Source organism: Pelodiscus sinensis, chromosome Z (assembly GCF_052426305.1).
Source record: "Pelodiscus sinensis isolate ZL-2025 chromosome Z, ASM5242630v1, whole genome shotgun sequence".
Classification (NCBI taxonomy): domain Eukaryota; kingdom Metazoa; phylum Chordata; order Testudines; family Trionychidae; genus Pelodiscus; species Pelodiscus sinensis.
The window spans coordinates 16817116-16830404 of NC_143085.1; the positions used below are offsets into that span (position 1 = coordinate 16817116).

At 44.8% G+C, this 13289-nt stretch overlaps 1 protein-coding gene across 6 annotated transcripts in view; it reads left to right on the forward strand.

Moving 5' to 3' along the window:
- The window catches only part of DGCR8 (DGCR8 microprocessor complex subunit), a 55859-nt gene that overhangs the window by 19391 nt on the left and 23179 nt on the right, over nucleotides 1–13289 (forward strand). For all 6 annotated transcript variants that reach the window (XM_075898342.2, XM_075898344.2, XM_075898346.2 and 3 more), the window contains 2 exons: nucleotides 3504–3786; nucleotides 8193–8390. In XM_075898342.2, coding sequence (XP_075754457.1) covers nucleotides 3504–3786; nucleotides 8193–8390 — 481 coding nt within the window. The remainder of the gene's footprint in view (nucleotides 1–3503; nucleotides 3787–8192; nucleotides 8391–13289) is intronic.

Genomic DNA, 13289 nt, shown 5'->3' on the forward strand with positions numbered 1-13289 from the left:
TATTATCTGAAAGCATATCGGTTGAGTTTTGTATGTGTGTGTATATATTTATTTATATTTATTTTATTTATATTTGTAATTTAACAAAACTTTGACTTTTCAGCCTAAATTATTTTAAAATTGGAGCTTTCATCTGGAGATGGAATAGTGGGGAAAAAATAGTTATACCTGTTGTATCTCTATATATTAAACAAAAAACTTCCTGTGAGACGACAGAGTGATGTCACCATGTTACTCTGCATCCTGCCTGCCTCCTCCCTCTCCCAGCTTGAGCCCGACCTCACTGCTCACCCTCACCACTTAGGATTACTATTTTAAACCAAGTCCCTACTCCCCTTTCCTTCCTCCACCCCATCCCATAGGGCTTTCAATGTCAAGAAACATAGAATAGTAGCTGGCAGACTCAACATCACAGCTGTGACAGCCCAGGAGCAGGGGGAGAGGGTATGGTGCTTAGGACAGCAGCCTAGGGGCAGGTGCTAGAAGTGGGGGCTCCCAGCTAGGCTTAAATGCCAGATATGGGTTCTTGAGGGGGGCTCCCCCGCTGCCAGGGTTTTGGGGAGCCAGAGCATGGTGCCTGACTGCCTGCAGTCCAGCTGCCTCCATGGAGACTCACCCTGTTCCCAGCAGCTGCACTTATGGCTGCCAGAGCACCCCTGAGCTGCCTGGGGGAGTTGCTGCACCTACCTGTCTGCTCCTTACCTTCTGCTCCCAGCGGGCGGCTCTGGGCTCTGAAGGCAGGGCTGGACAGTGAGCAGCATATGCAGGACCACATGGTGGGGAGGTCAGGACAGTGAACGCCTCTGCTGCTGCTTTCCCCACCTCAGCAGTCTGCAATCCCCCAGAGCACTGTATGCACACAGTACTACCTACATATAAGAGAGGCCATACTGGGTCAGACCAAAGGTCCATCCAGCCCAGTGCCAGATGCCCCAGAGGGAGTGAACCGAGCAAGTAATGATCAGGCGATCTCTTTCCCGCCATCCATCTCCACCCTCTGACAAACAGAGGCTAGGGACACCATTCCTTACCATCCTGGCCTCACCTCGTCTCACATGGGGCTGGCAGGCACCCCTTCATCTCCCCGACCGGGGCCTAGTGCATTCCGCAGCCCGGAGAAGGGAGGGTTTGTAGGGGGAGGGAGAAGGGGTCCTGGCTCATGGGGTAGGGAGCAGGGGCCCATGTTGGTGTGGCTGCAACCCAGCTCTCTTTAGTGGCTGGGGGAGAGCCCAGGTTGCCTAGTCCCTGTGTACAGTGGGATTGGCGAGCATAGCAAGCAGGGGGCATAGCCCCCTAGTTATTTTTTAACACCTAAGGTGCTGTGGGGATGAGAAGTTTAGGAGCCTAAAGAGAATTACTTTCTTGTATTGAAAGTTATAAGAAACTTTCTTATCTGTTTTAGTCTGAATGAAGTACTATGTATTATTGGATCAACTTCCGTTGGTGAGAGAGACAAGTCTTGCTCCAATAGAAGTTTATCCAATAAGAACATAATAACAGCCACACTGGGTCATGCCAATCATCCATCTAGCCTAGTATCTGTCTTCTGACAGTGGCCAATGCTAGGCACTTTAGGGAATGAACAAAGCAGGTAATCCACAAGTGATTCATACTCCATCGCTTATTCCTAGCTTTTGGCACCAGAGACTAGGGATACTTCAGGACATTGTGTTGCATCCCTGCCCATCCTGTCTATTAGCCATTGATGGACCTGTCCTTCATGAAATTATCCAATTCCTTTTGAACACTGTTATAATCTTGGCCTTCACAGTATCCTCTGACAGAGTTTGCATAGGTTAACTGTGCTTTCTCTGAAAAATATTTCTTCTTCTTTGTTTAAAATCTGCTATATTAATTTCATTTGGTGACACCAGTTCTTGTGTTACTAGGAGGCGTAGTTAACACTTGCTTCTTTAACTCCTCCATACCTGTCATAACTTTATAGACCTCTATTATATTTCTCCTTGTCTCTTTTCCATGCTGAAAAGTCCTTGTCTTATTTATCTTTCCTCCATATGGAAGCTGTTCTTTATCCCTAATCATTTTTGTTTCCCTTTTTTGTTCCTTTCCCTCCTCCAATATATCTTTTTTTGAGATGGGATGGTCATATCTGTACTAAGTACTCAAGATCTGGAATGTGCCATGACTTTATAAAGGCAGTATGGTATTTTCTGTGTTCTTATAGCTCTCTTTGTTGTTAATTCCCAAAATTGTTGGTTTTTTTCCCGAGTGCCACTGGACCTTGAATGTTTTCAGAGAAATATCCACAATGACTTCCAACATCTTTTTCTTGAGTGGTAACAACTAATTTAGACCGATAATTTTATATGTATAGCTGAGATTGTTTTCCAGTGTAAATTACTTTGCTTTTTATCAACACTGAATTTCAGATGGTACTTCACTGGTCTAATATTCTGGAACTGACACAATCATAACACTGCCTGCAACTGTTCATTTATAGCATTTTTTAGTCTGTTTTATTGTTGTTTCTCCTTTCCCTTAGTTACTCTTTTTATTGACTTGCTTTCTGTATAGAGCAGCAGTGGGGAGAGGTGCACTTAAAAATAAGAAAATGAGTCTTTAGAAATGTCAGGGGGATTCATGAAGAGGGTTACTGTAGATTTCTAGGAAAAAACAAATGGTCTGGTAGCACTTTATAGACTAACAAAACATGTAGATGGTATCATGAGCTTTCGTGGGCACAGCCCACCTCTACAGATGACCAGAATTATGAGTTGGGGATATGTGAAAGTAGAAAGAATTATACTATAAGAGAAAGATAAATTATGCTGCAATAATTGAATAAATTGAAGGAATACTGTTTGTCTCTGAACAGGAAGAAGAAAAGTATGTTAATGTTGTTTGTAGGAATGCAGATTACAAAGTGCTAGCAAGAGTTAATAGGAAAAGGAACATTAGGTGTTAGGAAGAAACAATTAAGCTAACCAAGCAATTGGACAGGAGATTGCTGTGTGCTTGATGTGGAAATGAAGAGTACTTGAGTAGCCTCACACTAATTATGTGAAGTTTTGCTCCCCTTATAATCCTGTTAATTTTGGCTTTCTTTTGACTGTATAAATCAAGAGGTTTGAACCTTGTATGGCACTCACATTTTCTCCATGCATTTTAGCAAAGCTTTGCTGAAATAAACAGAGCAGTCTGCCAAATCTGTGAGTCCTGTCTGACTTTGACAGATATGAAAACTCAGATATGTATTTCGAGTTTTCATGTCCCCAATTCATAACTTGGGTCATCTGAAGAAGTGGGCTGTGCCCACAAAAGCAGTCTATAAAGTGCTACCAGACCGGTTTGGTTTGGTTGGTTTTTTTTTGTTTGTTAGTCTTTTATAGGGGGGGAAAAAACAAACTCGGCTACCCCCTGAAAGCTCCTGTAGATTTCTAGTATCACAACTATTTCGAATACATCTTGAAACTGACTAGATTAATCTTTTTGTAGTTTTATTGTCTCTGAATTTATACATGCTTGTATAATTGTACTTACAGAAACATGATCCTCCTTTGAGTAGCATTCCCTGTCTGCATTACAAGAAAATGAAGGACAATGAGGAAAGGGAACAAAACAATGACATCACCCCAAATGGGGAAGTATCACCAATAAAACACATAGACAAGTCTTTGGATCTGGAATGCCAAACAGAGGAACCAGACTCCACTGCTGCTGATTCTGGACCTTTAGAAGAGAGAGAACCTTCAGGGTGTGATGCAGCACCAGGAGCCTTAGGACAAGTTAAGGCCAAAGTTGAAGTATGTAAAGATGAATCTGTAGGTAAGTGCTAAAAGCATGTTAGAGGAGGGGATTGACAGTCAAGATTCCAATATTATATTTTTTTCTCTTGATTCATTTCGTGACCTTGAAAGTCTTCACATTTCTCTTTCACTTCCTTATCTGCAAAATAGGAGAGGGGGGAATACATCCCCACTTCTGTAAAGTAGTTTGATCCATGGTATGTGAAGGTATATAACTGTGGAGTATTTTTGAGGATTGCGGAAAGTCAACATTCAAGGATCTTTTAGCTATAGAAATTTGAGAATTATCGGGATATAGTATTGTGAATTTGTATTTTGTGCATTTAGGGACCAACTAAAAGACTTTTTACAAAATAAATAAAAACTACTGCTACTTGGGTCTTTCTTTTGTAAAGTATGATGCCCATACGAGGAATTGTTTGCACACATTTTCTGTGCTGGTTTAAGTAAAAAAAGGTTGCAAACCAGTATAGCTGAGACACAGCATGCAGTTAAACTAGCGTAGCTTATATATTCAGTGGTCCTCAAAGCGGTGCCTGTGGGCGCTACGGTGCCCGCCGGACCATTTGTGCGCCCACAGAGTGATCGGAGCTGGCCCCACCCCCGGGTGTGCGGTTGGTGCTGGCCCCTGGGTGCGCAGCGTATGCGCATCCCCACCCCTGTGTATATTGCACAGGAGCGACGCCGGCCCTAGGCATGCAGCGCATTGACTGTTCGGCACGCGGCGTATGGGCGGCCCTGCCCCATGGCGTGCGGCACAGGAGCAGCGCCAGGAGTGTGGTGTGTGTGCGGCCCAGCATGAGTGGCTCCCCACGCCCCCCAGGTGCCCGGCAGCCCCAAAAGGTTGGGGACTACTGATATATATGTTGAAGGGAATAAGCTATATGAGTGTAATTGCAGCCCACTAGTGCTTGTATTACTTTAACAATGTTTTTAATGAAACAGAAAATTACACCCATAACTGATATAGACTAAATTTGTACAAAAACTATGAAGACAGGTATGAACCCTGTCCCGGTCAGACGTCTAATTAAGCCTCATTATGAGCCCTGTCAGTGACTTACTGTGATTGGTTAATAATATATATCTCTGTTTCTCAGAAATATTGCTATAGTTCATAGGCTACTGATCATCTACATCATCTTTAAAATTTTAACATATAAGACTTACTATGTGTAAAGATTAAATAGATTGACCATATAAATCATCATAGAATAGTAGATACTTCCAACTGCAATAACCTTTATTATCCTTTGTATATAATCCAGGAGTCTTGCCTCACCTCTAAAAGGCAAGAAATGAAATATGCATTGTTCAGTGTTACTAGAAAGCTAATAATTCATGTTCTGACAGAGTAAGCAGGAAATGCATATTTGGAATTCTTCATTAGAAAATGCCCTGCTAGGAGCTTTCTAACTATTCCCTTTGGAAATATATCTTGAGAGAATAGGAGCTCTATTGTTTCCACTAATTGCCTGGGATGCTGTTTCAGATGCAGCAAGAGGGCCCATGTCCTAAGTAACCAGATCTTAAACAGTTTCATGTTTATATATTAAAATGAATACCTTAAATTATATCCAGAAACTATTAGTCAGCCAGAGCGCATTATGGGGCACCAGAGAAAAGTATTCTGTGTGATTTCTTGTTTAATGAAGAAACGGCCATAGTCTGTGCTGGCCTACGCTTCCAGATTGTTGCATGGTATAGTCATGTGTATAGTGCAAAGTCTTTTAAGAGATGCTTGTGGTTTAGTTTTTATTTTCAGTGTTAACTATTCTGATGATCTTTGAGTGAGTTGCCAATTTATTGATGCTTCCTGGTAAGTACATAACCTAGTTTGTGCTAAATTAAGTGACTGCCCAGCTGACAGACAAAAGAAGTTGAACTGTAGAGAGAACTCTGTGCTGTAGTATTACAGAGATTATGGATGAATGTGGTGGCTGTCTCTTTAAAAACATCCAGGGCATCATCTGAGAATAAAATAATGCTTGCTTTTACAGTTATAAGGTGCACTCAGCCCAATGGTTAAAACACTGGACTGGGGCTCAGGGCATTAGTAACCTTGGGCAAGTCAAGTCACCTGTGTAAAATGGAGGATAATGATACTGACTTCTTTTGTAAAGTTATGTACTGATGAAAAATGCTATGAATGAGGTAGGTGATAGTGGTATTATGAATTGCAGCATCTTTGCATTTCTCTCAGTCCTTCTTCTAGTTCTGCTTCCTCTTTTTAAGAAAGGGTTTAGTGTCCCTAGATTCTGCCCTGGGCAAAATAAATCCTGTTAATCTGGCAAGACTCAGAGTAGTGAGCATTTCCCAATTAATAATCTACTCCCCTTCCTTTCCCTTAATGATCATTGATAGTCTCTGGAGGTATTGTTATATTTTTGTTCTTATTTTGTTTTTCTGCTGGTTCTTCCTACCAGTCTCCTTTTGAGCTAATCCATGTAGTTCAGATGAAAATAGAGCAGTAAACCAAACTACATCTTATGACATTGTGAGTATAGTCCAGACCTATGAAGGGCTGTCATCCAAGCCCTGCAATTTGGGATGTGTGTCAGTGCTTTGCTGCTGTAGCTCACAACCCATGTGCGTCACAAACAGTCAGTAGCATTCAGGTTTACATTCTGAGTTTCTCTATATAGCCTCAGTCCTGGTCCAGCAATTCTGACCTCAGCAGCCTGTTAAAAATCACTTGCCACACTTTGGCTTCCAGCAGCCTTGGTTTCTAGTTGCAGGGTTAATCTAATATACAACCAGTCCAGGAGTTTCCCTAAAAAACGTGTTCTGCACTATCCACCTGCCTGCTGGATAGTTATTTTACGTTTGTTTCCCCTGTAAAGGGATCAATGTACAATATATTTGCTACCGTAAATAGTTTCTCACATAGTTGACAATACTTGATTAGCTTTGATTTAAATAATAAAACAAGCTTATTTAATTACTAAGAGATTTTAAGTGAATATAGGTGTATCCATTGCTAACTTTAAATGCCTTATGAGAGAGAAAGAGAAAACAATTTCCAAACTTAACAAATCACAGGTTGAACCTGTGGTCTGGCAACATTCATGACCTAGCATGATTTTAGTAAGATGTTCACTTGTTGTGGGTGTGGCCAACTTTCCCATGGTGCCATAAAGTTTGTTCACAGCCACCAGTCCTGGCTCTGTGTTCTGTGCTGTTACAAGACATTTAGAAGTAAGTTAGAGCTAAGTAAGAGCTCAGTAAGCAGTGTTAGTGTTGGTAATGCTGCTAGACAATATTGACCTTCCATTATCCAACAAATTCTCTGGTTAGCATTGGTGAAGTCCCAAGGGTGCTGGACTAGAAAGAGACTCAGCCTGTAGATGGGTTCAAGTTAAAATGCTTAACACAGATGCCCACTCCTGGGGACGCTGATGACCAAGTTTCAGGTTAGGACCTGCTCCCAGAATCTATGGGATGTTTCTTTTGTCATTGTAAGTGGAAAAGTGAATGATGGATAAGGGGAGAGAACTTGTGGGTTTTTTGTTCTTTCCTTTATAGTTGCCACACTTTGAAACATGTTTTCCTGAGGTTACCGCCCAGTAAAGTTTCTTGCAGCTGTGACATTGGAGACTGGGGTCTTAACTTGAATGAGGTTTCATACGGATGTTAAATTTAGTTTTATCAACTAATCAATTGATTTTCCTGGCCTAGGAACTAACCGCACTGCGACTCTGGTTTTTAAATGTATTAAGAGTGGACAGGCTCTTAATCCACGTAAAAATCAGAGGTGTGTCTGATTCCTAGCTCGTGCCTGGTACCTGCTACTTCCCTGCCCACAGCGGAGATGGTGCTGGGGGGGAACTGGCTTCTGCTCTCCCCCTCCCCCGCCTTGCTGCCTCTGATAGACAATAAGGGTGGGAGAAGCAACTAGTTGAGGGGACTAGTCAACTATCCAGTAAGCTTTTGCTTATCGACTAGTTGCTTACATGCCTAATGTTTCATGCTACTGTTTGTCAATGTTTAGATTGCCTTCTCTTGTTCTTGCTGTGTGAAGGGCTTTGCTTACTACTGAGGTAAATACACCTTCCTTTATTTAAGGCCTGCGTAATCACTCCTGCCTATTCAAGGGTGAGGATTTTGTAGAACTTTTTATTTTTTTCTTAAGACTGAGCTGAAAATTGTTTTTACATTTTAAAATTGATTTTAAGTAGGGACAAGTCCAGAAATTATTTTGATATTTGTAATGCCTTGGGAACCAACAAAACTGCACTGACATTGAAAATATTAAAAAAAAAAGTGTTGGGCAAAATGGGAGGTCAGTCTTTTAGGCAAAGGTACAACAGTTGCATGTGTAATATTACAAGAATGAGTAACTGTACAAACTGCATATAATTACCTTACCCTTGAGAATCCACATGGAGAAGTATAGGAATAACTGAATTTGATTATTTTTCATAGATCTTGAGGATTTTAGGCACTATCTTGAAAAGCGTTTTGATTTTGAACAAGTTACCGTAAAAAAATTCAGAACCTGGGCTGAGAGACGACAGTTCAACCGTGAAATGAAGCGGAAGCAGGCAGAGTCTGAGCGGCCTATATTGCCAGCCAATCAGAAACTCATTACCTTGTCTGTGCAAGATGCACCTACAAAGAAAGGTAAGCTTAATCTAGTTGGAATTAGAATCTTTGAAATTTGTCATGTTCCAGTTAGGGATGTTAAAATGTGTGTAAGTGAACTTCAGTTATTACATGGTTACACGCGGAGTGGCAGTCAGGCAGCATGGGGTGGCAGGTGGCTCCCTACGTTTTTTAGCCAGCTCCCTGTGTGTACTGGGAGCCTGCATGTAACTGAATATTAGCCAGTGAGCCCAGGCTCATCTGCAGGGCTCACCAAGCGGCAGATCGCTCTGCGCTGGCTCTTCCAGGTTGTAATCTACTTGCCACAGGCCAGTAGATTACATTATTTGTCGAGCCCTGCTCATCAGTTTACCATTTATTTTCACATCCCTGGATTTAGCATTAAAATGTGACTAAAAAAATTATATAAAGTGATTTTCTAAATCATCCCATGATTTGAGGAAGCACTGGAAGTTTATAGGCTTGGTTCTTGGTTCTGTGGTCAAGAAAAAAGTGTTAGTTACTGACAGGGATTTTTTTAAGCAAGTTTAAAAATCACTAGCTACAGATATATGCAGGGCTCAACGAATCCACTCGCCCATGGCGAGTAGATTTTGGCAGCTGGCGAGCTGTGACAGGGCGGAGCCGCCCCGCACTTCAACGGTGCTGACCCATGTGCTGCACAGGCAGCACGGTGTTCTAACGGGTCTGCACTGATTGTTTCCATGCAGCCGCCCAGCTGAACGGCGTGCAGGGGGGCTGAGTCCTGAGATGTGAGCTGAAACCGAGGCCGGGGCCGCATTCGGGCATAAGGCAGGGCTAGAGTGAGTGAGTGTGTGTGTGTGTGTGTCCCTGACATCGGGGAGAGGCGCCGGTGCAAGAGTGCCGCGTTCAAAAGGAGAGCAGTGGAGGAAGGCAGAGGAGAGAGGAGATGTAGGAGAGTAAAGGAGGGAGAGGGGAGAACAGAGGAGTGAGCTAGAAGATGGCAGTGGGCGGAGGAGTGAAGGGTGAGAGCGGAGGGGGACGGGAGTCAGAGGAGGTCAGAAGGCAGGAGGGAGACGGGGAGTGGAGTAGAGCATGGGGGCAGAGGACGTGATAGGAGAAGCGGAGGTAGGAAGCGGCCCAGAGGGGAGACACTAAAGAGTCCCGTCCTGAGCTGCTTCCTACCTCCGCTTCTCCTTTCAGGTTCTCTGCCCCCACACTCTGCTCTCTGCTCCACTCCTCGTCTCCCTCCTCTGACTCCCGTCTCTCTCCACTCTCCTCTGCTCTCACCCTTCACTCCTCTGCCCGCCACCATCTTCTAGCTCACTCCTCTGTTCTCCCCTCTCCCTCCGTTGCTCTCCTCCTTCTCCTCCCTCCTCTCTTCTGCTCTCCTCTGTTCCCCTTTTGAATGTGGCGTTCTCTTGCTCTGGTGCCTCTCCCCCTGTCATCAGGGACGCATGCGCACTCTGGCTCTGCCCTAAGCCCGTGTGTGGCCTCTCCCCTGCTTCCAGCTCCTGTTCCAGGACTCGGCCTCCCTGCACTCTGCTCAGCTGGGTGGCCGCACAGGAGCAAGCGGCGCAGACCATTGTCAAACTCTGCACTCCCCGTGCAACACGGAGGTTGGTGCTGGTGAAGTACGGGGCGGGTTGCCCTCGCTGCTGCGGAGCGGCCCTGCCCTGTCACAGAAGCAAACGTTCTGTCTTGGTCATCTCATTCTCTGGGTGGCGCACACCTGTGTGGTGGGGGTCATGCGGTGGGGGTGGCGAGTCCCTTTTTTGTCTCGCGAGTAGGGTTTTCTATAATTGGTCAAACCCTGGATAATTGTAATTCATCATTAAGATCTTGATCTTTTTTGCTCAATCATTCATTTTTTCCACTTCTGTAGGTTTATAATGGTCTTATGTTACGATGGTGTACTGATTTATTTTGCAGTTTACATTTGTGTTACACTGAGCAGAAAGTTCTAAAGAATAGTTCTTGTTCATGTCAATTCCAATCAGGTGTGCACACTTTGGGAGCATGACACCTGGAAGATTTTTTCCCTTAGCCGTATCTGTGGAGTTGCACCTTCATGGTCCTGCCAACCTGTCACCTCCCAGTTCCTTTTTATCACCAGGGACAGCTAGCTGAAATTTATGTGTGCACTTGATTCATCCAGCATGTGCTTTTCAGTATCACTTTGTGTGTATAGTTAAATTTACTAGTAGTTTATGGTTAGCCTAAGTGTTTTTTTCATGAGATTCCTGTGGGAGGGCTATTCTCCCTTTCCCCTGTGCTTCTACATCAGCAAGATATGCCTGGGTTCCTGGGCTTTAAGCCGTATTTGGACTGTAGCAGGTTCGTTCTCAGAAGTGACTTGCACACTTTTTTATTGAAGTGTCTCAGAGAGGATCACTGTAAGGAGTATTTGTAAGATTTTATAAAGTTTTGTCCCAGGACCCTTAGGACAGAGAACAGTACCTCTGAGTTTTGTGTATGGAGGCAGCACTGCAGCTTCCGACAGATCCTAGAACAGTAGACCTGGCTCCAAGATCCCCTTGCTCAGTATGCAGTGCTCCAGTGCTAAGGAAGGACTCTTTTAGAGACACTTGGTACCTCTGGGCTCGGTGTGCAGGTCTCAGCTGTCTGTGAGGCAATGGTCTCACATCTCTCAGTGCACCTCCAAAAAATAAGGCTAAGAGCAGATGCTCCCTGACCAGATCTAAAGATGAGGTAGTCAGTGATCCCCATCGGGCACCCAATTGGTGGAGCTTCTGCTGACTTCTGCCCCAAGACGGGTCCAGTCCAGTCTCTGACCTGCTGCCATGAGGGCCTGCAGCTGATCTCTAGGCCTGAAGCATCAGGCTATCCAAGCCAGGAGAGGTCACAAGCGGTGTTCTTGCTAAGGTGCAGGGCAGCACAGCCTCATGGAGTCTGAGTTTGACCGAGTGGAGATGATTAATCACCTCTGAAGCTATGCTGCTGTGCAACTTAGAGGGAACACTGGTCACAAGCACCAGTTCTTGGCCCAGTATGTTCTATGGGCAAGCCAGTGATGGTCATCTTCAGCACTTTGACCCCTGGTGCCAGTGGCCCATGTTGGGGAGGCACTCTGTTCCCCAAGTTGGTATCATTCATTGGCAACAAGTGGCTCCTATCCTCTGTGGTCGTCATAGTTGCAGATCTCATAGTCAAAAGAGGAGTCATTGTGCTCCAGAAAGAGCAGAAGATTCCATTCTTGTTGTGCTCAGTAACCCTAATTGGCACTGTTTCCAAGCTGTGGGAGGCTTGTCAATTCTCTTCTGGATGCCTTGCACATATCCTCAAAGTTAGGTGCAAGATCTGGGCAGGAAGGGATGGTGCAGGAGCAGGCTGTAGATACAGGGTCTTGGTGGGAGGTGAATGTGTGTGAGGGCGATGGGGCTTTGTGGTCTGGGCATGAGGGGGATAGGGGTTCTTACCTGGATCTGCGCACCCCACAATGGAAAGCTGATACTGGGGCTCCAACCATGTTGGGGAAAGGGGGATTGGCAGCACAGCACTGGAGCACCAGCTTGGACTGCCTGGTGCAGAGTGATGCAGAGCCCCGATGAAGCTGCACGGAGTGTACATGATTAAATGCAAACATCCCTACTTAATATGGTGTACACTTTTCTTCTTTGAGTAGATACAGCTATGTATTTCCCTTAGGTATGTGCATGTGCAACATGGAGCCAGAGATTTTTCCCAACAGATTGGACCTCCCTCGTCCAGAAACCTTGGGACCTGAGCAGTCCTGAAGCAGCGAGTTTGCCAGACCAAGGCAAATCAAGGCTTCACTCCTGGCAGTCAGCCTTGCTCTGGAGTGCCGGCCTTACTGCCATTAGCCCAGGCTGGGGCTATGCTCCCTGTGATCCTGGCCTGGGCTGCACTCCAGTTATGAGCCCATGCAGGGGCTGTTAGACAAGGACTTGATCTTGTTAGTGTGAGCACAGATGCTCCACCCTTGCTGTATTTCTGTCACCAGGATTTAGTCAAGTGCGACACAAAATGGCTGAAACAATAACACTGACGTAAAAAAATAAACACAAAATCCAGGTTTCATAACAAAACAATGCCATGAAGCCAGAACCTACAATGCAAATAAACAAACCTGGGCACAATACAAATAATAGGAGGACATACCACTTGGTGTTTGAGGATGAAGGTAGATGGCTGTCTTGGGATGGAGAAAAGGATGTGAAGGATCGGGCGGGTAAAGGGTCTTTTCTCTTCTTTCTTTCGTGTCCTGCATGTAGTGTGTGCAGACTGAAAGATGAATGATGGGAGAGAGATCCAGCTACCTGGCCTTACTGCTGTCACTCTAACTGAAAATGAATAACCTCTGCATCAGCAACTGCTACAGGTGTGGGACACAGGATTGCTTCACCACAGATGACTGTCCCAGATACACTTTCTGTTGGGAGACTTCCAGTCTCTGAAATGGCAGCAGCCAGACTCCTGCCTTTGGTGGTCTATCAAACCATACAGCCTATTGCTGCTGCCTGAAGGACCCTACAAATAGGCTGTTGCTCCAACACCACAGAGTTGCACAGAGAGCAAGTGCATACAGAGAGCTCTGAGGAGTGGGTGAACACCCTTTATAATGCCCCCTTGTTGTCAGGCAGCTTAGGGTCAGGTGACCACACTTTTCCAAGCAGGGCATGGTGACAGGGAGGCTGACCACAGTCTTTAAAGGGAAAAATCAAAATGGGGGACAAACTGGCGACCTTCCCCCACAGGGCTCCTGACCCTTATTCTCAACTGAGCTCTCTGATCCAGCAAGATCTTGGTCCTGCTGGACCACAGAGGTTGTCAGACCAGAGTGTCAGATTTCAGAGGTTCATCCTGTAAATATCTGTAGAGGAAAGAGTTCCTTCTTACCATCTATGGCTGGAGCCAGACCTTCATTTCACAGTCCCTAAGTTGTAATGACTTTTCTTATTGCGTATAGTTAAT